The sequence below is a fragment of the Serinus canaria genome, chromosome 17, assembly GCF_022539315.1.
Source record: "Serinus canaria isolate serCan28SL12 chromosome 17, serCan2020, whole genome shotgun sequence".
Classification (NCBI taxonomy): domain Eukaryota; kingdom Metazoa; phylum Chordata; class Aves; order Passeriformes; family Fringillidae; genus Serinus; species Serinus canaria.
This window is the reverse complement of record NC_066330.1, coordinates 8,416,920-8,443,528: the sequence shown is the minus strand read 5'-3', so window position 1 is coordinate 8,443,528 and position 26,609 is coordinate 8,416,920. Positions and strand designations below refer to the sequence as shown.

The window sequence follows — 26,609 nt, the reverse complement described above, 5'->3', positions numbered from 1 at the left end:
CTGCTGGGGTGTAGCACCCCTGACTAACACCAGAGCAAAGGCTGCTGCAATCCCTGGGAATGCTGAGCGTGGAAAAGGCTCTGCCTCCATGGAAATGTCCAGCTCTGGGGTCTCACAACCTTCCCTCTCCTTGGAAACACCTGAATTTCTCCTGGAGCCTGAATTTCAGACAGTGCCATGCTGTCCTTGGGGCTCCACCCTTCTCCATCCCAAACCTTCAAGCTCCTGGGATCAGCAGTGAAAAGAAAAACTGGGAATTGAAACCATGGGGGCTGGGGAGGTTCCAGGTGTGACTGCAGAATGTGCTCTTCCCAAACATTTTTCCAAGATCCTGTATCCTCACATTCATTGAAACTGAGCCAATTCAAACCATTGAAAGCTGGGGCTGGAGGAGGTTTTGAGGTCACTACAGCAGCTCCTGCTGCCCCAAGTGTTGCTCATCAGAATTTGCATTTGTTTCATTCTCCCTCCAGAAGCTGCCTTTGCTCTGAGGTTTTCTCTTGCTGTTTCCACCAAACATGAGTTTCCCACTTCCACTTTCTAAAGACCCATTGTAAGGTCCCAAACATAAAAGTTTCTTATTTATTTTGCTTTTTAGGTTGGTTATTTGTGTTGAGGAGTCCCTTTGTTATGTTATCTTCAGGTTAGGGTGCTTGAAAACAGTGGAGCTGCTTTGAATTTTTCTATCTAGTAACATTATGAATAATACTAATTATTATTATTATTATTATATAAGAGCATGAGCAATTAGCCAAGAATTTTGCAGAGTGCTGCTTGTTCTCCCAAGGGATCTGTGTGGCTCAGAGCAGTTCAGAGTCAGGCAGTGGCTGCACAGAAGGTCAGGGCCCTATTGATCCAGGTGGGTTATTTAAATAAAAACTACTGTGCATTTTTTGGTTGCCAGCAGCCCCTGGCTGGCCCTTGGCACAGGAAGGGATTTCTCTCTGAGTGACTCTGATGTTTTCTTCTCGTGCTGAACAAAAACTGAAACAAACCCAGAAGTGAATGTGAAAGTCCCTCCGTGGATAATGAATCTGTGTCACACAAGCCATGGCTTCATTTTCACAGCTGAGCTTTCAGGAGTTTGGGCTGGGGCCAATTTTATGGGAGGTGTCACTGAGCCTTGTGAAATCTGATTGCTCTCGTGGTTTCAAAGTCTCCACGGCTCCAGCAGAGCTCAGATGCAGCTCTGTGATCTCTGTTCTTAAACCTGATCAGATTTTGGGCTGCTGCCCCCGGGTGAGCTGGGATGGAAATGTGTTACATCAGCATGACTGCTACTGAAATCCCTGTCCAAGATTTCTGCAGCAATTAACGTCAGACAGAATTAAGCCAATAATAGGGATTTTTTTTTTCTCTATCAACCAAGATTATGGATAAATCCTATAGATGCCCCATGGCCAAGTAGAAATCAGATTAAGAGTGCAGCTTTATCAGTGACTGGGGAGGGCCCAAACCCCTTGACAGGGCAGAGCTGTGGGATTGTTGCTGCTCCCTGTGTCTGCTGGGGTTGGCAATGACACCCAGGCACAGGAAACCCCACATTTGCCCCATCTGAGGACTAGGGGAGGAATTGCACAATTTCTCCATGACTTGGATCCCTTAGGATTTTACCTGTTATATTTTCCATGCATTTGTAACCCTGCAGTTCTTTAGTGGATAACCCCAAACCCCACACCCAGGGTGAGCTGCTGCTTCCCCATTTTGGGCAGACACAACAATTCCCCTCCAGGCCTGGCACTCAAGGACACCTCACTGCCTCAGGGCCCAGAGGTGGAAACAAAAGTGAGTTTGGGGGGAGCAAACTTGGGGTCAATGACTTCATTAGCTGGAGCTGGAATTGGCAGATGAACCCCCAATAATGGCCCAAACTTATAAAAGTGTGAAACCTGTGACCCATCATCCATTCTGGGTGTAGCCCCTGGGGGGACTTTGTCTGCCCTAAATGCACCTGAAGGGCCTTCCATAAATATTCCTGCTTTTTATTGCCTTAATTCTGTCTGGCCTCTGGTTTTAGGTAGCCCCAAAGGCCTCGCCCTCAGTGCATTTGGGATTGCTCCCCTCTCCTGTGCTGGGGAGCCAGAGCAAGGAGTGGCTCCTCAGAGGATGGAACCTCCTGTTCCCTACAGGGAATTGCTGCTGATGCTGCTGGAGTGACACATCCTTGGGGCAAGGACCAGCCTGGGTATTCTTTTAAATACAGGTTTGTTGTCAAAATGACCTGCTTCAAAAACTTACAACAAACCATAAATGAAGGAAAAGGGACGAAAGAATGAAATGGCTTGGAGTGTGCCTGCCTCAGGGCCTTGCTTCAGTTAAAGCCATTTAACATTTCTGTAACTGTTGGGGAAATTGTCCACTATTAATGAGCTTTCTTTCTGGCTATAACTTATTCTTATTTCTCGGAGGCAATGGGGTAGAGGCCAGATTTCTTTATCCAAAGGTATTGAAATGCCTGGGGCTGAGCAGCTTAGCATTGCTTTGTCAGGATTTTCTCCATCTGGCAAAATATTAGAATAAAATCACCCTGTGCAGGGAGAGCTGCTTTATTTCTAAAAGAATGCCCTTTCTCCTTCAATTCAAAGCCTTGATGGAGAGGAGGAGGGGTGGCATGTGTGAGGAAATGCATATTTTCATTCACTGACTGCTTCTATATTCAGGAGCTATGATCCCTCTCTGCCAGGCTTGCTTTGACTTCTCTGGAAACTGGTTGTGTGGATCAAAGGGGAGGCAAATAGAAGATAAAAACCTTGTTCAGAGACATGAGGGATTTATAGGGCCCAGAGGAGTGAGGAGATCCCAGAGGGGTTTCCAAAGTCATAGGCAGGGTCAGCTGACTCTTATAAAAATAAACTTCTCTTTGCTAAGAGAAAAGAAAAGAAGAAAAAACTAAATCCATGTTTTTTGGTTTTTTTCTTTTTGATTTAGTTTTCTTTTTTTTTTTTTTTTCCCTGAGTCATTAACAGCAAAAGGAAATTTTGGTTGCATCAATGTTCCTCAAAACAGAAAGTGGGTATCTCTAGGAGTGAATCATATCAGCTCCTGACCTTTGGAAAGTGTCTGGTGTAATTTGAAGTCACCTGGATGGATGAGACAAAACCTCATTGATATGCACCATCAGTTTCTGGTGATGTAAAACAAGAAACAAATTACTGCTCTGAGGAATATTTGGAGTGTGCTCACACAAACTGAGCTGCATCAGGCACCAGCATCCACTGAGCTTGGGTGATAAAGCACTGGGTTTCTGGAGCCAGAAACTCCATCTATGACTAAATGTTTTCTGTGGAGAGTTTGCCAAGCTGCAGTCAGAGAAAAATGTCAGTTGTGCAAGGAGAAAAACTCCAATAATGGTGAGAATGGGCCTTCCTGGACTGCCAGAGATGAAGGGAAAAGGGGAGGGACTGAACTGGGACCAGCTTTGGCAACATCTTGGTCCCTTCTCTCCCCACACTGCAAGAATGAGATTGCAAATAATTGTCTGGGTTACTGCAGTTCATGGAATAAGAGGTCCTGAGATTCTTCTTTTACCCTGAATATCTCTAAATATTTCAGGCATCGAAAGAAGCTCAAATACCTCCCCACCCTCTGGCCTGCTGAAACATCTCAGCTCTCAGCTGAGGGCCAGTCTGAAACTGTTTGGGAAAGTGTGGACTTTGGGGAAGTCTGGAGTCCTGGCTTTCCAGGAAGTGCTGGTTGGAGGAGGATTCCCAGATTCCCAGTGTGGTCTGTGCCAAAGTGGCAGGGCAGCACTCGAGGAAAATGCATCCTGATGGACTTTGCTATTTGCCAGATTGGCAACTCCATTGCTGTTTTAATGTTTCATGTGAAAAGGTCTGAGAACCCCAGGGGAAAACAGAGGCTGAGCACTCTGCTTAGACAAATTCTGTCCCAAAGAGCTTTATATTTAAATAGAAAAGATGGATAAATAGTGACAAGGAAAACACTTGAAAGAAACTACATAAAGTCCATAGCAGAATGCAGCACAGAAATATCCTGTAAATCCCAAATCTCCCATGTCCTGCCCCAGAGTTCCAGCTACCAGCCCGAGAGTCAATAATTTCATCATTCTGCTGTTGTAATTTCATCATTCATCTCTGTTGAATCTTCTCCAGAGTTGTCATTTTGTGCCCACGGTAGAGAAAAGCTTTGACTACAAGCTTTGCCTGTTGGGTTTTTGGAAAGACTGGGTTAAAACACTACTTCTTAGAATAGAGTTAAACACATTTTCCCATGTCCTGTGCCAGCAGTTTATGACCCTGAAAATCTTTGTATTGTGGATTCTTGCCATGATCTGGCAGGGTTTTAGTCTGTGTTTGCACAGATTATTTTGAGGAACCTTTGGTGGGTTATGTGCTGGATAGTCCAACAATCCCACCCCGAGCCAGGCCAGGGAACCTGGCAGATGTGGCTCTTGCAGTGTTTTTTTTCCTGGGACACTCACAAAGGTCACCCTAGGCATGAGGTGAGGTGTGAAATTGAAACCAAGGTGGTGCCTAGTAAAAGCAGGCTGCTGGTGTTCAGAGGAAGGGTCTGGGCAGCAGTGGGAGGTCAGGGAGCTGCTCACATTCCATCGCTGTACCTCAAGACCCCAAGAACGTTTTCATTGGGAAGAGAAATATCATTCAGGAATTCAGGATGGTTCAGTGTCACTGATATTTTGTCATTCTCTTTCAGGTGTGTCAAGTGCAGCTGGAGCAAGGTCTTAAAAGTCTTGTCCTGGCACGTTTCTGATGCACACAACGTGGACAATGTCTGCCTGTCCACCCTGTCGTTCACCAGGAGCTCAATCTTCAGGTCGATGGGGCTCTTGGAGCAGTTGGGAAAGTGAAAGTTCAAGTTGCAGAAGATCAAGTAGAGGCCTTGTTTCCTGATCACCAGCTCCTTGCTCTGGCACTTGATGGCCTCACAGATCCCCTTCTCCACCAGGCTCAGCCTGGAGCTGTTCACTGTGCTGGACACTGCAGGGAAAGCAAAGGGCTGTTAGCTCTGAGCTCCACTGAGCTCCCTTCAGCCCTAGGACACCTCCCGCAGGGATTCCTGCTTAAAGGAGACACCTGCCCAATGGTTTCCTGCAGGAAACTCCAGGAAAACCCCTGGAAAGACAGCTGGGAGCTCACACATGGAGGTGGGGCACTAAAAATTCCAAGGATTTACTCAGCCCTTGGGAAATCCAGGACAGCGAAATGCATGAGTGTTCATCTCCATCATTTCCCCACTTGGCATTTGAAGGGAATTCATGGAGATGTACATTCATGTACATTCCATATTCATGGAGATTGGGCAGCTCATGGAGGTGTACCTTCCTCTGTGAGTGTGCAGAAGGTGAATCTTAATTTCCTTTTACGTTTATCAAGTTAAAACCAAAGTTTCTAGTATCAGATAGGGGTTTGCCAATCACATTCCAGGAGAGCTAAGGATTTTTTTTCCTATAAAACGCCCTTTTGGACAAAAAGGCTCTTTGCTTGTAAACCCAGTGTGAATGACATGAGCAGCATTGCAGACAGCTCTGAAATTTCCCTTCCCCAACCTTCTTTCCCCCCTGGACTCCCCACTGACCTCTCATGTAGGCAGCAGTTCCATTGCCATTGCCTGGGACTCTCTGTAGGATCCTCAAATAGTCTTCAAAAGTGTTACCTGAAAAAAAAATAAACAGATTAACTCATTGCTCCTCAGCTTTTTATTTTTCTTTTTTGGTACAATAAAATGCAGCCAGCACTTGGTACCCCACTTCCAGCACGGCTCTTATTCCTTGGCTGAGGATACCTGATCTGCCCAGGGAATTCAGAGCAGTGTCACTCAACTGGTAAATCTATAACAACCTAAAGCTCTGGCAGATTGCAGCTCTCAGCTGTGAAAAATTAAATTCCATACCCTGCTTCTTAAAAATAGGAGTGATGGTTTTAAATTAAAAGAGGGTGCATTTGGAATAGATACAAGGAGAAATTACAGTGGGGGTGCCCCTGGATCCCTGGCAGTGCCCAAGGCCAGGCTGGACAGGGCTGGGAGCAACCTGGGACAATGGGAGGTGTCCCTGCCATGGCAAGGGTGGCACTGGGTGGGCTTTAAGGTCCCTTCCAACCCAAACCACTCTGGGATTCTCTGATTCTATGAAACAGGAATTATGTGCAGGTAAGCTTAATTTAACCAAGTTGGTTTTGTGGTGCAATTACAGAAAGCTTTTAAACATTTAAGTGGGACATAGTTCTGAAAATGGCTCTTTGGGTGCTTTTGGAACGTTGCTCTGTTCCCTCATGGTTAAAATCTGGATTTCACGAGGACTTACGTTGTTCATACAGTCCTAGAGAGCTCTGCGTTGGAAGGGACCTTAAAGCTCTTGCTGTTCCACCCTGCCATGGCAGGGGCACCTTCCACCATCCCAGGCTCCTCCCAGCCCTGCCCAGCCTGGCCTGGGGCACTGCCAGGGATCCGGGGGCAGCCCCAGCTGCTCTGGGCACCAGGGACCCGAAAGCTGCTGCTAGAGGGGCCGAGCCTGCCCCGCTGCTGCCCCCGCACACCCGCGGGCACGGCCCGCCCGCTCCACCCCTGGGTCCGAGCACGGGGCAGCAGCCGAGTCCCAGGAATGCCCCAAATCCAAAGCGTCGGGACGGGGAGGAACCGGGGCTGCCCCTCGGGGGGACGGCTCGGTCCCTCGGGAACTGCTCCATCCCTCGGGATGCAGGAGCTGCTCCATCCCTCGAGACCTGCTCCATCCCTCGGGATACTGGAGCTGCTCCATCCCACGGGAGCTGCTCCATCCCTGGGGACACGGGAACTGCTCCATCCCACGGGAACTGCTCCATCCCTCGGGACCTGCTCCATCCCTGGGGACACGGGAACTGCTCCATCCCACGGGAACTGCTCCATCCCTCGGGACTCGGGAAATGTTCCATCCCACGGGAACTGCTCCTTCCCTCGGGAACGGCTGCATCCCACGGGATGCGGGAACTGCTCCATCCCACGCGACGCTGGGATGGCTCCATCCCACGGGATGCAGGTATTGCTCCCTCCCACTGCCTCGCGGACTGCTCCGTCCCACGGGCACAGGAATTGCTCCATCCCACGGCCGCGGGGACGGCTCCATCCCACGGCCGTGCCTGGCACTGCAGGCGGCCGCAGCGCACCGAGGAGCCGCCGAGTCCCTTCCCCGCATCCCGGCACTGCATCCCTGTGATCCAGATCCTGCATCCCAGACCCTGCTCCCCACTTCTCCCCCTTGCATTTCATCTCCTTTCCATCCACATTCCTGCCTTCCGTCTCCTCTCTGTAAGTTTTTCCTCCTCTCACCATGCTGGATGTTCAGTTAATGGCACTGATTATCCATCCCTGGCAGTGCCCAAGGCCAGGCTGGATGGGGCTCGGAGCAGCCTGGGACAGTGGAAGGTGTCCTGCCCATGGCAGGGGTGGGATGAGATGAATTTTAAGGTCCTTTCCAACCCAAACCATTCTAGGATTCTGTCAATGATTCTGTGTTTATTCTGTCTTTATTCTGCATGACACAGAATTGTCCCCTAGATCCACACGTGGATGGACACACAGACAAGGTGTGTCCATCCAGGAAAACAGTGCATATCCCAGTGCTGCAGCCTGACAGGTGAATGGTTATTTCTCCTTGCATTTGCTCTCCTTTACATCTCCTGGCCTTGCTGTGGCTGTGGAAGTGCACAGGAGTTCAAATGGCAAACTGGGAATTTTCTGTGTTCCCTTCCACAGCTGAACACCAAGAATAAAGCAGGAAGGAATTTCAGTAAAGCTTTTTCAAATTATACTTCCTCTCCCAGGGTACATAAAACTCTGAAGCTGTCCTGTGGCTCGGTTGATAAAACTGATACCACAGTCCCCAACCCTACAAGGGTCTCTGAAGGACCAGGTAATGCACAAACCTAAGTTCTACTAAAACCTGACATCAGATGTTTTGTGTCATGATCCTCACATGTCCCACTCTGCTCGGTGCTGCTGTGGCCTCACCTCAATCCCTGGGGGCACTTTTGGGAGGCACAAAGAAAGAAAGATCTAAAGGTGCGAGAGAGTGTCCAAAGGAGGGACACAGGGATGGGGAAGGGTCTGGAGGAGCTGTGAGGAGCAGCTGAGGGCTCTGGGATTGTTCAGCTGGAGCAGAGTGAGGGCAGAGCTCCCCGGGGCTGCAGCTCCTCCCGAGGGGCAGCTCCCATCTCTGCTCTGGGACAGGGACAGGAGCCAGGGCACGGCTGGGGCTGGGCCAGGGCAGCTCAGGCTGGAGCTCAGGGCAAGGTTCTTCCCCCAGAGGGTGCTGGCACTGCCCAGGCTCCCCAGGGAATGGGCACGGCCCCGAGGCTGCCAGAGCTCCAGGAGCCTTTGGACAGCGCTGCCAGGGATGCCCAGGGTGGGGTTGGTGGGGGGATCAGGGGGACAGGGGCTGGGCTGGGGGATCCCTTCAGTCCCTTCCAGCTCAGGACATTCTATGGTTCAATGGTTCTAACAAGAGCTCTATTTATATGCAGTTTCATAGGATTCCTGAAACTGGGGTAATGATAAGAAATTCAAATCTCCAGATCACTGTATCTACATGACCTGATTTCTAAGGGAATTTTGATAACAAAGATGGACAAATCAGGGAGAAGCTGGTCCCACACCCAAGTTCCCCTGGCTGGAGGGGGTTGGTGTGATGTGTATTGCACCCTTTGCACTCTCCACTGGAGACAGAAACTGTGGATATCATGAAAAAAAATGCAATATTTATCTGATTTCATCAGTTTAAAGTCTTTTGTGGTGAGCAGGAGCTCACTGCTCTCCAAGAATGAGTAAGTACTGTACCAAAGTCCCTTCACCATTTTGGAAATCCCCAAAGAAAAACCAAAACCTGCTTTCCTGGTGTTAGTCATGTCAATCTGGTGTTTTAGTGAGGGCACAGGCACTGCAGAGATGTGGAGATATGGCTTAGGATGGGCAAAAACCCTTCTGGCCCTTATTTCAGCTGGTGGTGATAACAAGAGTCTGGTAAGACATTCAGCACCCTGAGCCCACTCACCCTCCTGTGTCTGCAGGAAGGGGGAGATAATTTACAGAAACTCAGTGGCATTTAGGGGGTTTGCCCTCCAAAGGCTGAAAATCCCCTGCTGCAGCAGCAGCCCTTGGAGGCTGCAGCCCTGCCAGCTGTGCCAAGCCAAGTGCTGAGCCTGCCCACAAAGTGCCCTGAGCTGCCCTGAGCTGCTCAGGGTGTCCATGGACTCTCCAAGGATCTCCCCTCTCTGACATGGCTGCACTGTGCATTTCCAGAGCTGTGTTTAACATTTACTGCTGTCAGCAGTTTGGTGTGCCTGTGTTTAAGTTTGGTGACATCAGCTGCATTAGTCAGAAGGGAAATTATGGAAAAAAATTTGTTTTAGAGAGACAGGTCTGGTCCTCACTCTGTTGAGGCAGCTTATAACCGATTTCTACTTTTATTTCTCGAGTTAATTCTTTTATCTGAAACATTTCAGCTCAAGCCAAGGGAAGCTGAAATTCCCTTCAGGACTGATCGATGGATGTGCTCACATGGCCTAACAGGCTTTGCACGAGTCAGGGTGTAAATCAGAGGAAATCCCTCTGCAGGCAATGGGATTAGGTGGGCTTAAAAATGCTGTGAGGAGGAGGAAAGACAAAGCTCCATTTGGGGCTAAGGACCAAGGAGAACACACTGGTTTCACTGTGTGCTCTGAGGCACAGGCACTGCAGATCTTCTGCTGGGTAAGGGAGGGGTCTCAGGGGGAAACCCTGCAGAACATATCAGGAAATCACTCATCTTTGTCTTTTTGACCTTTTTTTATGGGAGGATGGGTATCCAGAGGGTGCAGCCCTGAGGAAAACAGCCTGGCTGTTTCCAGGAGCTTCATGCAGCTTTTCCCCACTGAGCCAAAAGGGCTGGGAAATGGGACTGGGAAATGGGACTGGGAGATGGGACTGGGAGATGGGACTGGGAGATGGGACTGGGAGATGGGACTGGGAGATGGGACTGGGAGATGGGACTGGGAGATGGGACTGGGAGATGGGACTGGGAGATGGGACTGGGAGATGGGACTGGGAGATGGGACTGGGAGATGGAAATGGGAGATGGGACTGGGAAACGGGACTTGGAAATGGGACTGGGAGATGGGACTGGAAATGGGACTGGGAAATGGGACTGGGAATGGGACTGGGAGATGGGGACTGGGAAGATGGGACTGGGAGATGGGACTGGGAGATGGGACTGGGAGATGGGACTGGGAGATGGGACTGGGAAATGGAAATGGGAGATGGGACTGGGAGACGGGACTTGGAAATGGGACTGGGAGACGGGACTGGGAGATGGGACTGGGAGATGGGACTGGGAATGGAATGGGAGATGGGACTGGGAAGGGACTGGGAGGGACTGGGAAATGGGACTGGGAGATGGGACTGGGAGATGGGACTGGGAAATGGAAATGGGAGATGGGACTGGGAAATGGGACTGGGAAATGAGACTGGGAAATGGGACTGGGAAATGGGACTTGGAAATGGGACTGGGAATGGGACTGGGAAACGGGGCTGGGAATGGGACTGGGAATGGGACTGGGACTGGGAATGGGACTGGGAAACGGGGCTGGGAATGGGACTGGGAATGGGACTGGGAATGGGACTGAAAAACGGGACTGGGAGATGAGACTGGGAGATGCGACTGGGATATGGGACTGGGAGATGGGACTGGGAAATGGAAATGGGAGATGGGACTGGGAGATGGGAGTGAAAGATGGATCTCAGAGAAGCTGTGATTCCACTGAGTCCCCAGAATTTCACCCTGAGGTGCAAAATGAACCCCTGGGGTTCTCTCAGAGCATCAAAACCCAGCAGCACCATGTCCAGCCAGGAGGAAGCCAAGGGCTCAGGGACATGAGGACACATGGGCTGCTGCCAGTCAGGTCCCAGAGGGTGTGACTGTGCTGAGGAAAGCTCTCTCTGCTGGCTGCCTCAGTTTCCCCACCTCTGAGCTGGGTCTGACAGGAGCAGCAGCAAAGGGCACTGAAACCACGAGCTGAAAGTGGCTCTGTCAGCATGGAAGGTGCTGCTACCCAGGCATGGAAAGCCCCTCGAGGGGGGCTCCTGAGGCTTGTCCTGCTCCCAGCCATCCCTGGGTGACATTCCACTGCCAAGGGGGTGGGCATCACCTCTGGCTGGGGGCTGACTGTGGGCAGGCACAGGAACAGGGCAAAACCCTGAATTATTCTGAGGTAAAGAATTAAAAGCAGGCAACAAACAGCTTTTGATTCCTCTGTGACCCCCATGGATTTAAGTGCTTATGGAATTAGGCAAGGTGATGTCACACATCTCTGTCAGCAGGCCAGAGTTAGCAGAATTTGCCTCATTTTATTTCTCAGCAGCCACTCCCTGAAGTTTCCGTAGCTAATTTCAACTCTCTCCTGCCAGTTCAGTGCCCTGCAAACAGCAGCCAAAGGACTGGCCCAGCCTGTGATGCTGTGACAAGTGGCAGCTGGGTGACATCCCCTGCTGGGCTCCGTGACAGAGCTCTGGGCTCTGCTGCTGGCTGTGCCTGTCACACACACACTGAGAGCCTTTGGTCCTCCAGAGCCCAGAGCTGCCACTCAGCTCTGAAGGGGACTGAACTCAGCTGCCAGATTTCCTTCCAAAACCAGAAACTAAAGAAATATCCCTTTTTTCTGCACCAAATTTAGGAAGAACCTCTGATGAATTCCTCACTGCACACCTGAGTACTGCCAAACCTGTGGAAAACTCTTCAAATCTCTGCCTGCTTGTCCGTGTGGCAAAGGTCACATAATATCATTAATTGTTCATATATATGTGTTGTGTGTGTATTCATATACATCTATATCTATTCACATATACACATTCATTCACACATATATATTTATACCTATTCACATATAGCTTGTGTTTGAAGTGTTGGAGAGAGGGCAGAGCCACCCCTGAGCACTCTGAGCAATGCCCAGCAGCCCAGCTGAGATGCCCTCAGCCAGCAGCCCACCCTGGCTGTGTGAGGTGCATTTCCCCCCATGCTGCCCTGCAGGAAGCCTCTGCACTCTTTCTAGCATTTGCAAGCCCAGGCTTGCCCAGGGTTTTCAACCTGAGAAACACAACTGCTCTGCCCTGCCTCAGGCAGGGTCATGTTTATGCACCCAGACACCTGCCTGGACTGAGGCTGACAAGGGAAAAACCTTTTTGGTTTAGTGTGAAATATCCATTTCTGAGGCTCCCGCTGCTGTGGGATTGGTGTCTGATGCCCTGCAGTGTCATCACACAATCACAGGGTCATGGAGGTTGGAAAAGACTTCCCAGATCATCAAATCCAAGCTGTGACCAATCCCCACCTTGTCCCCAGCCCAGAGCTCTGAGTGTCCAGCCCTTCCTGGGACACCTCCAGGGATGGGGACTCCAAACCTCCCTGGGCAGCCCCTGCCAAGGCCTGAATTTCCCTTTTCCATGGAGAAATTCCTGCTGTGCCCACCCTGAGCCTGCCCTGGCCCAGCCTGAGCCATTCCCTCTCCTCCTGTCCCTGTTCCCTGGAGCACAGCCCGACCCCCCCGGCTGTCCCCTCCTGGCAGGAGCTGTGCAGAGCCACAAGGGCCCCCTGAGCCTCCTCTGCTCCAGGCTGAGCCCCTTCCCAGCTCCCTCAGCCTCTCCTGGGGCTCCAGACCCTTCCCCAGCTCTGTTCCCTTCCCTTGCCAGGAGGGCCCAGGACTGAGCACAGCACCTGAGGTGCCCCAGCAGTGCCCAGGAAGGGGGCAATGACTCTCCTGGTCCTGCTGGCCACTCTACCCTTGATACAGGCCTTTTCTCCTTTTCTCTAGGCTGAGCCCCTTCCCAGCTCCCTCAGCTGCTTCTCATGGTGCTGGGATCAGATTTGGTTGCAGAAGGCCAAGCTGCCCTCTGAGACAGGGCTGCAGATCTGAAAAGGCTCCTTGGCTCATTGGCTTCAGCCTGATTTTCTCTACAGTAGCAGGTTTATGACCATCACCTGTATTATAATAATAATTTCTCAGAGCCACATTTTTATTTGGGGACATATTTCCCATTAAAACTGAGAGCAGGGTGCTGGATTTCTTTTCCTGGTTTGTTGAGTGTCAGAGAAAAATACCTATAAATGATGTGTGTATGTGTTCATTTGTATCTGCAGGTTTTTTTAGTTTTTTCCCTTTTGTAAATGAGAAGAGATTTTGATACCAAATCTTTGCAGCTCAAATAACAAGAAAAGCCATCAGCCCAGATGACACAATTCCCAGTGAAATGAGGCTCAGAGAGGCCAGCAAGGAGGTGATGAGGGCTGTACCTTTCCAGGTCATCAATTTGTCTGTGAGTTCATTTTCCCTCTAAAAAATGAACTTAACGATACCCCTCAGATCCACACTAATGGACGATTTGTTATGTGTGAAATGGGGATGAGTTTCTGCAGAGAAATGCTTCCACAGGAAGAACATTTCACAAACACTTAGTGATGGATTTCATTCCTCCCCCCTGTTGCTCAGGTACTGCACAGACAGTGGCACAGAGCATTGGAGGAGACTGATGCCATTTTTCACACAAACATTTAATGAGCTGACATTGCATCCCTCTCAGCCTGTGCCTGTGGATTCCTGCAGCCCATCCATTGGGGCCTGACAGCTGAGTCAGGGCTGGAAAACTCCCATAAATCTGCTTTAGTGCCCACTGGTGTTTAGCTAACAATAGAACGTAATCTCATTGGAGACTGAAATTAAATCATTGCATTTCCCTGCTTTAACAAGACACAATTATCCCTGTTGTGGCTGGGGCTGGGCTGCTGCCCAGTCAGGTCTCTGCCTGAGTGACCTCAGCTGGACCCAGCACAGGATTGTGTCACAGGATTGTGTCACAGCATCACGGAAGGGTTGGGACTGGGAGGGACCCTAAAGCTCATCCATGGGCACCTCCCACTATCCCAGGTTGCTCCAAGCCCTGTTCAGCCTGGCCTTGGGCACTTCCAGGGGTGGGGCTGTGTCCCCCAGAGCATCCCTGAGATGCTGGCACTGCCACAGGGCTGGAGCCAGGCTGAGCACCCAGCTGGGCAATGCTAGTTTTTCACTCCCTTGCCCATTTTAACAATGCAGGAGCCCTGGTTCATGGCTACAAACCACAGCCAGTTTCCATCTGGGCTGCCTGGGAGGCAGAATGGATCCAAATCTAAATCCACAGCAACTCCAGCCTCAGCTCAGTCCCCTTCCTGAATGTTTCTCCTTCTCCTGTCTCTGGGTTGCCCCAAGTCCCTGCTTGGTTGCCAGCAGGCAGCAGAGCTCCCTGTGAGGAGCCCTCAGTAAATTACCCACTGGGTATATTAATTAATTGTTGGGGTACACAAACCAGAGTATTTTGGACCTTATTAACAGAAGGGGTTTGATAAACAAAATGCCTTGGCAAAGCAAACAGAACTTTGAGGATTCAAAATGCAAGAAGATTCAGACTGGTTTTCCAGAAAATGAAAATGACATCAGACTTCTGCAAGCAAGAGGTGTTTGAAAGGCATAAGTTTGTTTATGTGATCTTTAACCCAATCATTGGAGCAAAGCATTACTAGTCTCCCTAAAATGCTAGATAAGCCTTGGTATCTCACAATAAAATTGGATTCTTTGACCACCTCAAAGTCTTCCCCATCTCTCTTCTTTGCTGATAATTGATAAGCTGTGCTTTATTCATGTTAAGAGGAAAATAAAAGGCCCTGACAATTTGCTCCGACTTGAATGCTCTGTTACCCTCCAGCAGAGACTGCTGGGCCGGGAGAGCATTTCCATGCACTAAACCAGGGTTCAGCAGCTCATCCTGGGCTGGGCTCTCACCAGCAGCCCCCTCTGGTCCCTCACTGATGGCATCACCTCACACTGAGCAGCAGAATTCTCAAATTCAGAGCAAGAGGCTGCCTGGGAGTGATATGGACCTAAAGGCAGAAATGTTCTGGCTGCTGAAACAGCATCCTGGCTGCTCCTGGGGAGAGCACACTGCTCCTGCCTGGCACCTGCCAGCTGCTGGTGAGGAGCAAAAACAACTGCATGAGTTGCTTGAGCTGAAATAAAATCATATCTATACCTATAAAATTATATATGGTTTATGTATGATGTATATGTATATATATACATATGATTTTATTTATATAAATAGAAATAAATATTATAATTTTATATATTTTATATCTTAAATAAATTTAAAATATACTTATACGTTTATATTTATTATATTTAAAATCTATTTTTAATTATATATTTATACAATATTTATATAAACATCTAATATACAATATAGATATAATATATATCTATATAAATATTGCAGAACATTAAATCATTACTAACATTATATAAGGTAATATTAATAACATTACATAAATAAAGCATTATTAATTATTTTATTTGTTATTTATTTATATTTTAACATATTTATTTATTTTATATCTATATTAGAAATAATATCAAAATTATTCTATATTTATATTATAAATATAAATAATTCCAATATAATGTTTCTATATTTCTATTATAGTATAGAAATAGAAATACTTCTATTAGAAATATTTATATTTATAAATGTAAATAATACAAATATAAGTATGGATGGACTTTTAGACCAGTGACCTCTCTCTCCCTGCCCTGGGAATGCCCTCACCCTTTGTGCTTTGCTTTGAAAAGTTCTGACCTACAGGTCCAACCTCTGTGGCTCATAAGGCTCCGTACCTCCAGATCCTGCTCTACTTCTGAGCCTCTTCAGACACAAAATGAAGCACAAAAAGGCTTGAGAAAGGCTTAAGAAGATTTAAGGGGATGCTTGGGAGAGAAAGCAGAGTGTGTGTTCAGGGTGCCCTAGGGAGAGCCTGAAGGGAAAGGGAAATTCCTCCAGGTTACAGGAATTTTAGACCTTACAAAAAGTGATGGCAGGATGGGAAGCTCTCAGGGAGGACATGGGGACACTCAGGGACTGTGGGAGTCACACACTCAGCTTGGGGGGCCGTGGGCTGTGAATCAAACCCAGCATGGGAGAGTTGGGGATTCAAAATGACCCAGAATGGAGTGAGGTGTGCCCAAATGCTGCAAAAATGCAGCTGCAGAAAAGGTGATGGTGGGACTGGGACTCTGCAGGACTTGGGCTCCCCTTACTTAAAATCCTGGAAACACAGAATGTCCTGAGCTGGAAGGGACCCACCAGGATCATCAAACCCAGCCCTGTCCCTGCCCAGCCCCCCACCAACCCCACCCTGGCATCCCTGGCAGCGCTGTCCAAAGGCTCCTGGAGCTCTGGCAGCCTCGGGGCCGTGCCCATTCCCTGGGGAGCCTGGGCAGTGCCAGCACCCTCTGGGGGAAGAACCTTGCCCTGAGCTCCAGCCTGAGCTGCCCTGGCCCAGCCCCAGCCGTGCCCTGGCTCCTGTCCCTGTCCCAGAGCAGAGATGGGAGCTGCCCCTCAGGAGGAGCTGCAGCCCCGGGGAGCTCTGCCCTCACTCTGCTCCAGCTGAACAATCCCAGAGCCCTCCAATCTCCCATTCTGCTCCACCTCTGGATGAACACAGGGCTTCATTTCCCCTGGAGTGGGGGAGGCAATGGCATCTCCTGCCCTCTGGGACTGGGCACCAACTTGCATTTGCAAGGAGTGAGATGTTGGTGCTGAGAGCCGTGTGAGGCTCATGTCACAGTGTCAGGGACCTCAACAGTGCTCCTGATTCACGCCAAGGCAAAGCAGAATCTTGGTAAATTGTCTCTGCTAGACAGATTTTCCTATCTCAGTCTCTGTGCTCACTCTCTGCCTGTTCCAATCCCTTGCTCTGTCCTTTTTGCTGCTGGTCTCTCCTTGTCCATTCTCAACCCACCCATTCTGTTCTCTCTTTTCCCCTCAAACCAGGAGCTGCTTTGGAATATGTCAAACATTTTTACCCCTCCCTCATGAAGATGAAGACTTTACACACATTAAGAGCCAGCACTTAAAGTAAGACCTTAACATCAGAGTGATGTTCACATCTCCTGGCAAAAAGCTCTTTGGAACAGACACCCCAAGGGCACATTCAGAAATATTTGTTGTTTCTTTAGCCCTGCATTGGTTCCTGGATGTACTGAGTCATTTGAAAGCTTTTTTCTTGTTTTCATTTTTTCCCCACTACTTTAGCTCTTCAGCAACAGCAGCCTTCATTGGAAATGTTAAGATGTGCACAACTGACTTATTTGTGCCCTGGGCAATATTTGCATTACAGATATGACAAACTGCCTGTGTTGTTTAGGGGTCTTACCTGTCCTGATGGGTTTTTTGATGCCCTCCATGACATGATCAGCTTCCTGAAAGAGAACAAAGAGTAGAGATGGATTATTCTGGGAATAGGAAATACACATTTCATGTGCAACTGTGCATCTGGAACACTTCTGTTTTTTTCTAACATAGAAAATCAACATTTCTGACACAGCCAGATTCTCTCAGTGCGTGAAGGAAATTTTGTGGGTTCTGTTGGGGCTGTTTCAGAAGCACAAATCCTAAAAATCCCTCTCTGTGTCTTTCAGGGCTTGGAGAGAGTAGGACAGAGAGGGACTGGACAACCTGGAGAGCCAAGTGCCTGGGAAAGATCATCAAAGCCCCACACAGGTCTGAGCATGACAGTGATGTCCTGTCTCATCCTAATTCTTGCTGAGGTGTAGAAGCAAGGGTGCCATAAATGGCACAGGAAATTCTCCTCAATCAGCATGACATGAGAAATTCCCAGAAAATCAGCTCCAGGGGTGAAATGCAGCAGGATTCCTCTGATGACACCTTCCTGTCACCCAAACACACACCCCAGAGCTCCTGGCAGGTCATAAATGCCCTCAAGGGGCAAAATGTTCTCCCAGCAGCTGAGGAGAGCACTGGTGGGAGCTCCTTGTTGCAGTAAGTTAGGAAAATTATCAAGAAAAGCCCTATAAAATCAGGCCTGCTCTGGCTGGCCTCTCGTTTCTTCCAAGCCAAGCTGGCACTGTGCAAGCTCCCATGTGAAAGCAATCCTGGTGGGAGCAGTTCATGAGCATAACAATCTGTTCCTGGGCAAAAAACAACTTACACCTGGATAAACTGTCTTTACCCTGTTAGATAAAGAAATGAAACTACCTGTACAAAGAACTTTTCCTGCATGTACACACCAGGGGTTTGAGTGACCAATCCATACAGAAAAACAACTTGTACTGACCAATAAAGTGATTGTTAAGAAAGCTCCTGACCAATGGAGTCACACACAAGGGCTGTAAAACTGTATGAAAAGGAGTTCTGGGAATAAAGAATGAGCTTTTGCCACCAGGAAGGAAATGGAGTCCCTGGGATTTATTCCCACAGTTCCTCACTGTGTGTCACATCCCTTCAGGGTCACCCTGGGTGATCCCACAGGATTTCAGTGACAGGGAGTGGGCTCTGCTCAGGCTGGGCTGAACCAGCTCCTCTACCCTGGGTGAACATTACCTGGGCTAATTGTGCAGGCTCATCAGGCCAGGTCCAGCTTAGCACACTGGAAGGGATCCCCTGGGATCATTGAGTCCTTCTCCCTGCTCCTCACTGACCTAAAATTAAACCACAGGACCTAAAACCTCTCCCAGCTGCTCCCTGAGCCCTGTCAGGGACCCACCTGAGCACTTCCCTGTTCACTGACCCACCAGGACATCCAGGAAGGAGAAATTTGGGAACCTCTACCAGCTTTAAGACAACACCTGATATCTCCTGGAAGAAACTGGGCACTGCTGTGGTGGGAACAGCTTCATCCACAGTGGTGTTACAGCACACTCCTCATTTCTGGGTGAGGAGTGGATAATGGGTGCTGTGGGGAGGGGGAAGCTGGTGGGGGACAAGGAGAGAAGCTGTGCTGGCTCTGTTTGTGGTACTTAATGTTCTAATCTTAAATATTTAGGAAGGTTTTAAATTTGATTTTGGCTTCATGTGGCCACGTTTTGAACAGCAGTGGAGTGTGGAGCTGCATCTGCTCCCAGCAAAGAGTTGTTATCCTTTGCTCTGGTGCCAAATGCTGTGTCCTGCAGAGGTGGCAGGGCTGCTCCCAGGGACTGGGCAGTGACAAGGTAATGGCTGGACTCACTGATCTTTGGGCCCTCTCCCAGTTTGGATGATTCTGTGATTCTCCAGGAATTTGGAGATCTGCAATTTGTTCATTTTCTCTCCCCACACCTGTGTAAGGCAGGGCAGAGTCACCTGCTGAGCTAATATTTCTCCAGGTGACCTTCCTGAGCTGGGCAGGGAGAACAGGAACCCAGAGATGGAATTTGAACAAATGGAAGTTTCCAAGCATTTTGGCCCGGACACAACATCCTCCCTTGGGAGGAGCTCTCATCACCCATCACCAAATATTAAACTGAGCAGAGTTTGGGCTGAAAACACCCCCAGGAATCTCTGCCAGGACCTCTCAGCTCCTTCCCCTGCCCCTGCCCTGGGCTGTTGTCTCACACACACTCAGGGCACAGGGAAGTGTTGCTGTTCAATGCAATATCTGAACCTTCCTGCTCTCTGTGGAGAGTTCAGGACATTTTAGGTGACAGGAAAAGGGGGCTCTGCCCCCAGTGAGATTGCACTCAATGAAATCAGGCAGCCAGGGAGGTGTTTGCCTTGCTGGTGGCTCAGAGCCTGCTCTGCACTCAGGGCATAAAAACAAAATTAAAATGGACCAAAGGCATTGTGTGCTCACCTGGGAAGGCTCCCAGCGAGTAAAATCAGCACAGAGCAAAGCAATTTATTTTAGTGACAATTGAGTAGATACTGAAATAAACCTTTAGGACTTCCTTTGAAATATTACTGGTATTATTTCTTTCTTTTCCAGCAGCAAGAATATCACATGTAATGCTGTCATTTGGAATGCAAAGAGGCAAACAGGAGGAGCCCAAACAGATTAAATTCTACAGTGTTGTCTTGAATTTTTTCTTCTACAGCTAAGAAAAAATTCAAGACAACAAATTTCATCCTGTCTGGAGCAATCTGGGGGCTGGTGATGAAAGAGCTCAGTCTTTCCTCAGCAAGCAGAATAATTTGGGTTTGCTTCATTAGAGAAAATGATAATAAGGTGCCAGTGAAAGTGATTTATTTCTTCTTTCCCTTAATAATACAAGAAACTTTCTCAATCTGAGGCAGAATAAAGGGTCATTCCCTGGAGGTGGCACTCAGTGCTCTGGGCTGGGGACAAGGTGGGGATTGGTCACAGCTTGGATTTGATGATCTTGGAGGGCTTTTCAAGGATTCTGGGATTTACTGTATGACCCAGCTGTGGCTGGGGAAGAAGCTGGAGGCCCCTCCTCCTGAGGGGCCAAGAGGCAAAGGTTGAAGCTGGACCTGAGAAGTGCAGAAAGCAGAGCACTGTCCCCTCTGTCCCTTACCTGATAAGGAGCCTCCCAAGAAACGGGGTGAAAATCAGTTTTCAGCTGACCAAAGCTGCCAAAGTGGCACTTCCTGACAGCAGGTGACTGTCACTGCACAGAGCACAGCAAGAGCTGGGCAGGGCAGTTTTCTCCTAAAATGCCTCAGTGGATTTCCTGTAGTGCTCAATGAGTGGGAAATCTACTTTTAGAGGATTTTTCGATATTTAATTTAATTTTATTTTATTTTATAAATTTTATTTTCCTGTCTGTCAGGGTCGCCACAAGAGGGGGCACCTGGGGCCAAAACGAGTTTTTAGGAGACACAAAACCCCAAGAAATAGTCCAGGACTGTGCTGGCTGCTCTATGAGTCATTCACAAATCTGCTTCTAAAGGTTCTGAACAGCCTTAAAGAGCAGATCAGCAAATAGAAAAACCTGCTCTGACCTTTAGTATTTACCACACTGCTGATAAAAAGGTTTTCCCCACACAATTTAGAGGTTCAATAGATGGAGTCTACAAAATCCAGAGCAGTGATGGACTAACCCAGATCATGGACTCTGGACATCCACACAATTTGTTAATGGGAGGTCCAGGTGTCTGCTGAACCTTTCTGTACAGCACCAGCCTTGTGAGGCTCTGTGAGCCTTAAAATGGCATTTTCCAGCCCTTCCTGTCCCATTTGGCATCTCTGTCTCTTTGCACACAGATATCTCCAGATGTGGGTATAACACATGTATCCAGCAGAGAATGCAGCAGGCACAAGGGTGGAGGGTTTAGTACAAAATAAACAGGGTTAAGAAGAAAAATGATGGCTCCAGACCTGCTTACAGAGACTAGGCTCATTCCAGAGGAAAATTGAGTCACTTGTGAAAGATCAACAATGGCCTGAAGCCAAGTGGCTCTGCAGATGAAAGCTGAAGGAATGAACTGACTTCAGCACTGCAAATAGTTCCAAAAAACCAGAGTTTAGCTCTAAAATTGACCCTTCCCAGACATGGCACTAATGTGCTGTGCCACCCTTCTGAAAAACAAGGCGTAAAGGAAATTTAACTTGGGGTGCTGGAAAGTGGGGAGGTGTGATAGGGCTGTAAAAGGTGCTGTAGGATTCAGAGAAGCAGCTTTGAATCATAGTTGCCTTTTTCATTCAGCCTTTCATGTTGCGTTTCCCTTCTTTGGAGCACCCAGATTGTGGGGGTTGCAAGTGCCTGGTTTCTGCAGAGTTTGATTTTCCTTTTCCAGTCTGTCTTCCTTCAACTTAAATTAGGCAATTATGAATTCATCAAAAGGCAGCCTGTGATGGGGGCAGGGACAGTGTGATCTTGTCACCATTCTTAATGCTGTGGCACCCGAGGGTCCAACCCCTGCATTGTGACCCCCAAACACCCCTTGGAACAGGGGAAATAAAAGGGTGAGGAGGAAAGAGCATGAGCAGGGTGTGAAGTTACCCCTGAACTCACAGACACAATCCAGCTGGCAACATCTGGAGGGAAAACCTCATTGTCCCAAGGAGGTGATGACACAAAATGTTGGTTCTTTTGTCAGTTATAAAGACAATGATGAAGTCAGGTGGTGGTGCTCTGATCCCTACAGCAGCTCAGGGCTCCAGGGGCTCCCCAGCCCCTCAGGTGCTGGCAGTCAGGGCTGGAGATGCTCAGATTCCCCAAAGATCCTGAGCCAGCCTCCCTCTGACAGTGCTGAGGTGTTTTTGGAGCAAGCCTGGAGCTCCCTGTGGGACCTGTCCCACCAGAACCAGCCCTTCTTCTCTGCTCTGGGAGTTCAGGACCAGGCACAGATGGGGGATGGCTGCTCTGCTTCTGAGCTCCCTGAGAGCAAAACACAATCTGTGTTTCACTGCCAAATTCTCCTCAGAGTGTAAAATTGCTGCTTGATTTTATTTGTTCCTCACACCCCTCAGCTTCATACTTCCTCCTCCAGCCAAGCTTGTTTTCAAAGCAGCTGCAATGGTGTCATTACTCTTTTAAGTCAAAACCTTGGCTCTTTCAGCAATCTTGTTCCTCTGGCAACTCCTGTAACTGCTTTATCCTGATGGAGAGGTGATTTAATGCTTGCTTCCATAACCAGTACAAATGAAAGCCTCATTATACAGCAAAGCTGTGGCAAGTCTGTAATTACCTAGACTGTTATTTTAAAGATCTCCCCTGATAGCCCACTATTTCTCACTTAAAAAACCCCATGTCTCATGTTAACTGCCCTCAAAGTGCTTCTCTTTTGGGAGAGCACTGATTACAGGTAAATGATTCCTCTCTTGAAGGAGTATCAGTCAAGCCTTCCTGGTTTAATTTCTGGGTAATGTGCATACACGGGCACACAAATTGCACAGGGTAAATTTAGCAAGAGAAAATATTGAGTCAAAGGATCATATTTTGTTTTCCATGGCCAGTTCCTCCAGCAGCTCTGTGAAGATCTGGAGCTTTCTCTCTGTCACGGGTTCCCCATCAACCCCAGATCCATTCAAGAGCAATCTTTTATTTTAAGAAGTTAAAGTGACTGTTGGTAGAGGGAAGAGTTATTTGTGTGTGACCTTGTGTCACTGATATCCTTTCTACAACTCTGGTTGTGCATTAAAAATCACACCCAAGGCAGGACTGAAGGGACAGGGGACATGACGGGGCTCCTTGGTCCCCAGCACTGCTCTGGGTGCTTTGGGACATCTCTGCCTCACCACATCAGCAGGCAGCACCACAGGGTGTCACAGAGCTGTGGCATGGCCCCTACTGCAGTCCATTTCAGAGAACCAGACCAGACCTTCTCAAACACTGGTTGCTCTCCAAGAACCAACAGGAGACACACACCAAAGCAGGTGGGACAGAGGCTGCTGGGCACCTGGGGTCAGGAGCCTTCTCTTTCCATCTACAGAGTAGGAACTGTGTGCCAAGAATAATTGTCTATGGAGAAAGGTCCCTCTTTTTCTGAAGTTCTTTTATCTGTGTTTCATCTTTCCCTTAATTTGTGTGTGTGTGCATTTATAGCAGAGGTAGGAACTGTTCTTCTGGCCACAGAGTGAAAAGGGGAAGGGAAGGGAAGGGAAGGGAAGGGAAGGGAAGGGAAGGGAAGGGAAGGGAAGGGAAGGGAAGGAAGGGAAGGGAAGGGAAGGGAAGGGAAGGGAAGGGAAGGGAAGGGAAGGGAAGGGAAGGGAAGGGAAGGGAAGGGAAGGGAAGGGAAGGGAAGGGAAGGGAAGGGAAGGGAATCAACCTCTTACCGTCCTCTGGACGACCAGGACCATGATGGTGGCCAAGGCAAAGACGAGCAGCACACCCAGGGTGGCGATGATGAAATACAAGCCGACTTTGTTAGTGGCTCCAAGCCTCCTGGAATCAGTGTCTTCATTCACATTCATGGCTGATTCATGAGAGTCCTTCACCTGAGAAAGTGTTTGCTCCTGTTCCTGGCACATTCTTATATAGCTCTCCAGGCACTGCTCTGTGTCTCCCCTCGGTCAGGTTCAAGTTGCAGCCCATCTCTGCTCCTGGCAGGATTTTCCCCCTTCATCCTGGCTCATGTGATCTGGAAAAAAAACTTCATCACTTGCCGTACAAAGAGAGAGGGCCCCGGGGGCGTGAGGCAGGACGCAGCTGTGAGCAGGGGAAGGAGCTTCATGTTCTTGCTCAGGGATTTCTCCACCGAGGTCCTGCGCTGCAGCCAAGGTTTCTGATCTCACAAGCTGCACAGACACCACTATCCCCCGCCCCAGGCTCTGTGAAATGGGGAGATATGCAACTTCTCTTTCATTTTATACTCCGTGCAGCTGCAGTTGGGCTCAGGGAGTCGCCCCGAGCTCTGCCTTCCTGTTGTGCACTGAAACCTCTGCTGCCTCCCAACAGGGAGCCACCTCCAGAGCTCTGCATCCACAGGTGGCCTTTGGGCAGCCCCACTGTGCCCTGGGGTGCCCCAAGCACAGCACCAGCAGCCAGGGGACAGAGGGAGGGAGGAGATGGACCTGCTCTGCCCTGCACCTTGAGTGCTGGGAGCAGTTTTGGGCACCTCAGCAGGAAAAGGACATTGGACTCTGAGGGTGTGTCCAGGGAGGGCAACCAAGGTGGTGCAAAAGGCACCAAGGGCAGGACTTACGAGGGTCATCTGAGGAGATTTGGTTTGCTCAGGCTGGAGAAGAGGTGGTTGAGGCAGGGACCTCATGGCAGTCCAGAGCTCCCTCCCAACAGGAGCAGGGCAGGAGCTGCTGATCCCCTCGCTGGTGGCCAGGACAGCACAGGAGGGACGGGAGTGGAGCTGCATCAGGGGAAGTGCAGAGTGGACATTATGGAAAGGCTCTTCCCTGAGAGAGTGGCTGATCACAGGAATAGGCTCCCCACAGCACTAACCCTGCCCGAGGGGAAAGGAACCTCTGGGTGATCCTCTTGGTCACAGGAATTTGTGTTGGGCACTGCTGGGAGGAGCAGGGAGTTGGACTCAATCCTTATGGATCCCTTCCAGCTCAAGATATTCTATAATTTTATGACTACCCTTGTCTGTGGAGGTCTGGAGATATTTGGGTGAGATTTTCATTGAAGAATTTCACAAAAATGCATCAGAAATAAATTTCTGATGCAGGTTGCAAGTTCTGGGCAGAAAGGAAGCGGTGACACTGAAGTAGCTGAATGCAGAGGTTGGGGTGTGCCCACAGAGGGTGTCAGTAACCCCAGGTTTATCTTCAGACAGGGAATTCCTGCTCACTTCTATCCTGTCCTGGCCTGGGACTGTCACCCTGGCTTTGCACAGAACTCAAGTGAGATTTATCTGGAAACATTCCTACTCTATTCCAGTGCTAAAGGACCCTGCATGTTTTCTGTAGGATGACTCCTGACTTTCTGGCCAGTCCAAGTCAAAAGACACCTGAATTTTTCTGACAGTGTTCCCACTTGGATGTGTGTCCCCTTTTGAACCACATCCATTCAAGCCAGTAATTTATTTGACAGGAAAACAAATCCTGGGTTATTTGTCTCAGCTAATCCCAATTTGATATTTGAGAAGAAAAAGAGGATCTTAGTAATGGTCCATCCATCTCAGCACCTTGCCTTCAGCAGACAGCAACAAGAAATTCCTTGGGAAGAACATCAGAACAGAAAAACCAGGAATTTATTGTGTACAGTTCTCCACTTTCCTCTGATTTGGGCTCATGGCCTCCCAGATGAAAGGTAGAACTTTTAAATTTTAATGAAATTGTTCTTTACACCCCTGACATGGCAGAGTTGTAGCATTTTCCTATCATTACCACTATCTTTAATAAAATCACTGGAGCACAGCGCTACAAAGGCTTCTACAGATTTGCAAAGCAGTGTTTTTCACCACATCCCTTATCACCATGGGAACAGGCACAACCTGTTTAACCAGAGACAAAGGGATGAAAAAATGGTGTCATTTGGTCAGACCTGGCAGGTTGGATTTAGTGGATCCTCACCTTCTTGGTGGATGGAAAACCTCTGGACAGCCATGAGCAGCAGAGGTTCTTGTTCTGGAAATTAATCTTTATTATAAAGAAGGATTTACAAATTCTTGCATGTGAAAGTTCATTTGATCCCTTAATGCAGCAAGTGCAGAGCAGCAAATCCACTCTTTGGGAAGCAGCACATGGAGATCCCCTACCAAAGTAATCCCCAGCCCTCCTCAGCAATGTGACAGCTCTGGAATGTAGGAAAATCCAAACTCCCAATGTTCTGCAGTGACTTCAGAGCAGGCAGTCAGCAACTCCTGCTCATGACTGAGCAGGTACATCCCTCACTGAGGTAGATGATATTCCAGGGGATAATGGAGGTGTAGTTTTTGGGATGTCACCTTGTGTGGTGTCAGGAGGAGGCCCCAGTTCTCAGCGAGCTCTTAGGCTTTTACACTCACACCTGGACTGCAGGGCAGCTCTTCAAACAGAAAAACAAACACCAGTGCTAAACTCGTGTAAGGACAGCCAGGTGTGGTGATGGCTGCAAAAGGAAAAGAGATCAGTGAACGTCAGTCACTGAGAAAAAACAGGATAAATTTGTGTAAACAAGTGCAGTCCAGGTTAAACCAGACCTGGTGCTTTATGAGATAAATCTGCTCAGCACTGCAAACCCCCAGGCTGAGCTGGAATCTGCTGGGAATGTCCTATAATCACAGAATCCCAGACTGGTTTGGGGGGGACCGTAAAGCTCATCCTGTCCCACCCCCTGCCTGGGCAGAGACACCTCCCACTGTCCCAGGCTGCTCCAAGCCCTGTCCTGGCCTTGGGCACTGCCAGGGATAGGGCACCCCCATTAAAAGGGCTTTTGGGGTACTCTGGCTGTGTGTTCTGGCTTAGAGGTGTGATCTGCTTTCACACA

At 48.9% G+C, this 26,609-nt stretch overlaps 1 protein-coding gene across 1 annotated transcript; it reads right to left on the bottom strand.

Moving 5' to 3' along the window:
- Positions 1–3,881: 3,881 nt before the first annotated feature.
- Positions 3,882–24,074, bottom strand: TNFSF8 (TNF superfamily member 8). Its single transcript, XM_009093630.4, has 4 exons — positions 23,519–24,074; positions 17,219–17,264; positions 5,557–5,634; positions 3,882–4,958 (listed from the first exon to the last, which is right to left on the bottom strand). Exons 1-4 carry the CDS (start codon positions 23,711–23,713, stop codon positions 4,561–4,563), a joined length of 717 nt encoding a protein of 238 aa, XP_009091878.1. The 5' UTR covers positions 23,714–24,074; the 3' UTR covers positions 3,882–4,560.
- Positions 24,075–26,609: the final 2,535 nt, after the last annotated feature.

Bases quoted from the DNA above. Each gene is read 5' to 3' on its own strand.
- TNFSF8 (XM_009093630.4), bottom strand. From the start codon at position 23,713: ATGTGCCAGGAACAGGAGCAAACACTTTCTCAGGTGAAGGACTCTCAT. The intron at 17,265-23,518 runs GTAAGAGGTTGA...GTTCTCTTTCAG, and splicing joins TCCTGGTCGTCCAGAGGACG to GAAGCTGATCATGTCATGGA. The intron at 4,959-5,556 runs GTCAGTGGGGAG...CTTTCCCTGCAG, and splicing joins AACTGCTGCCTACATGAGAG to TGTCCAGCACAGTGAACAGC.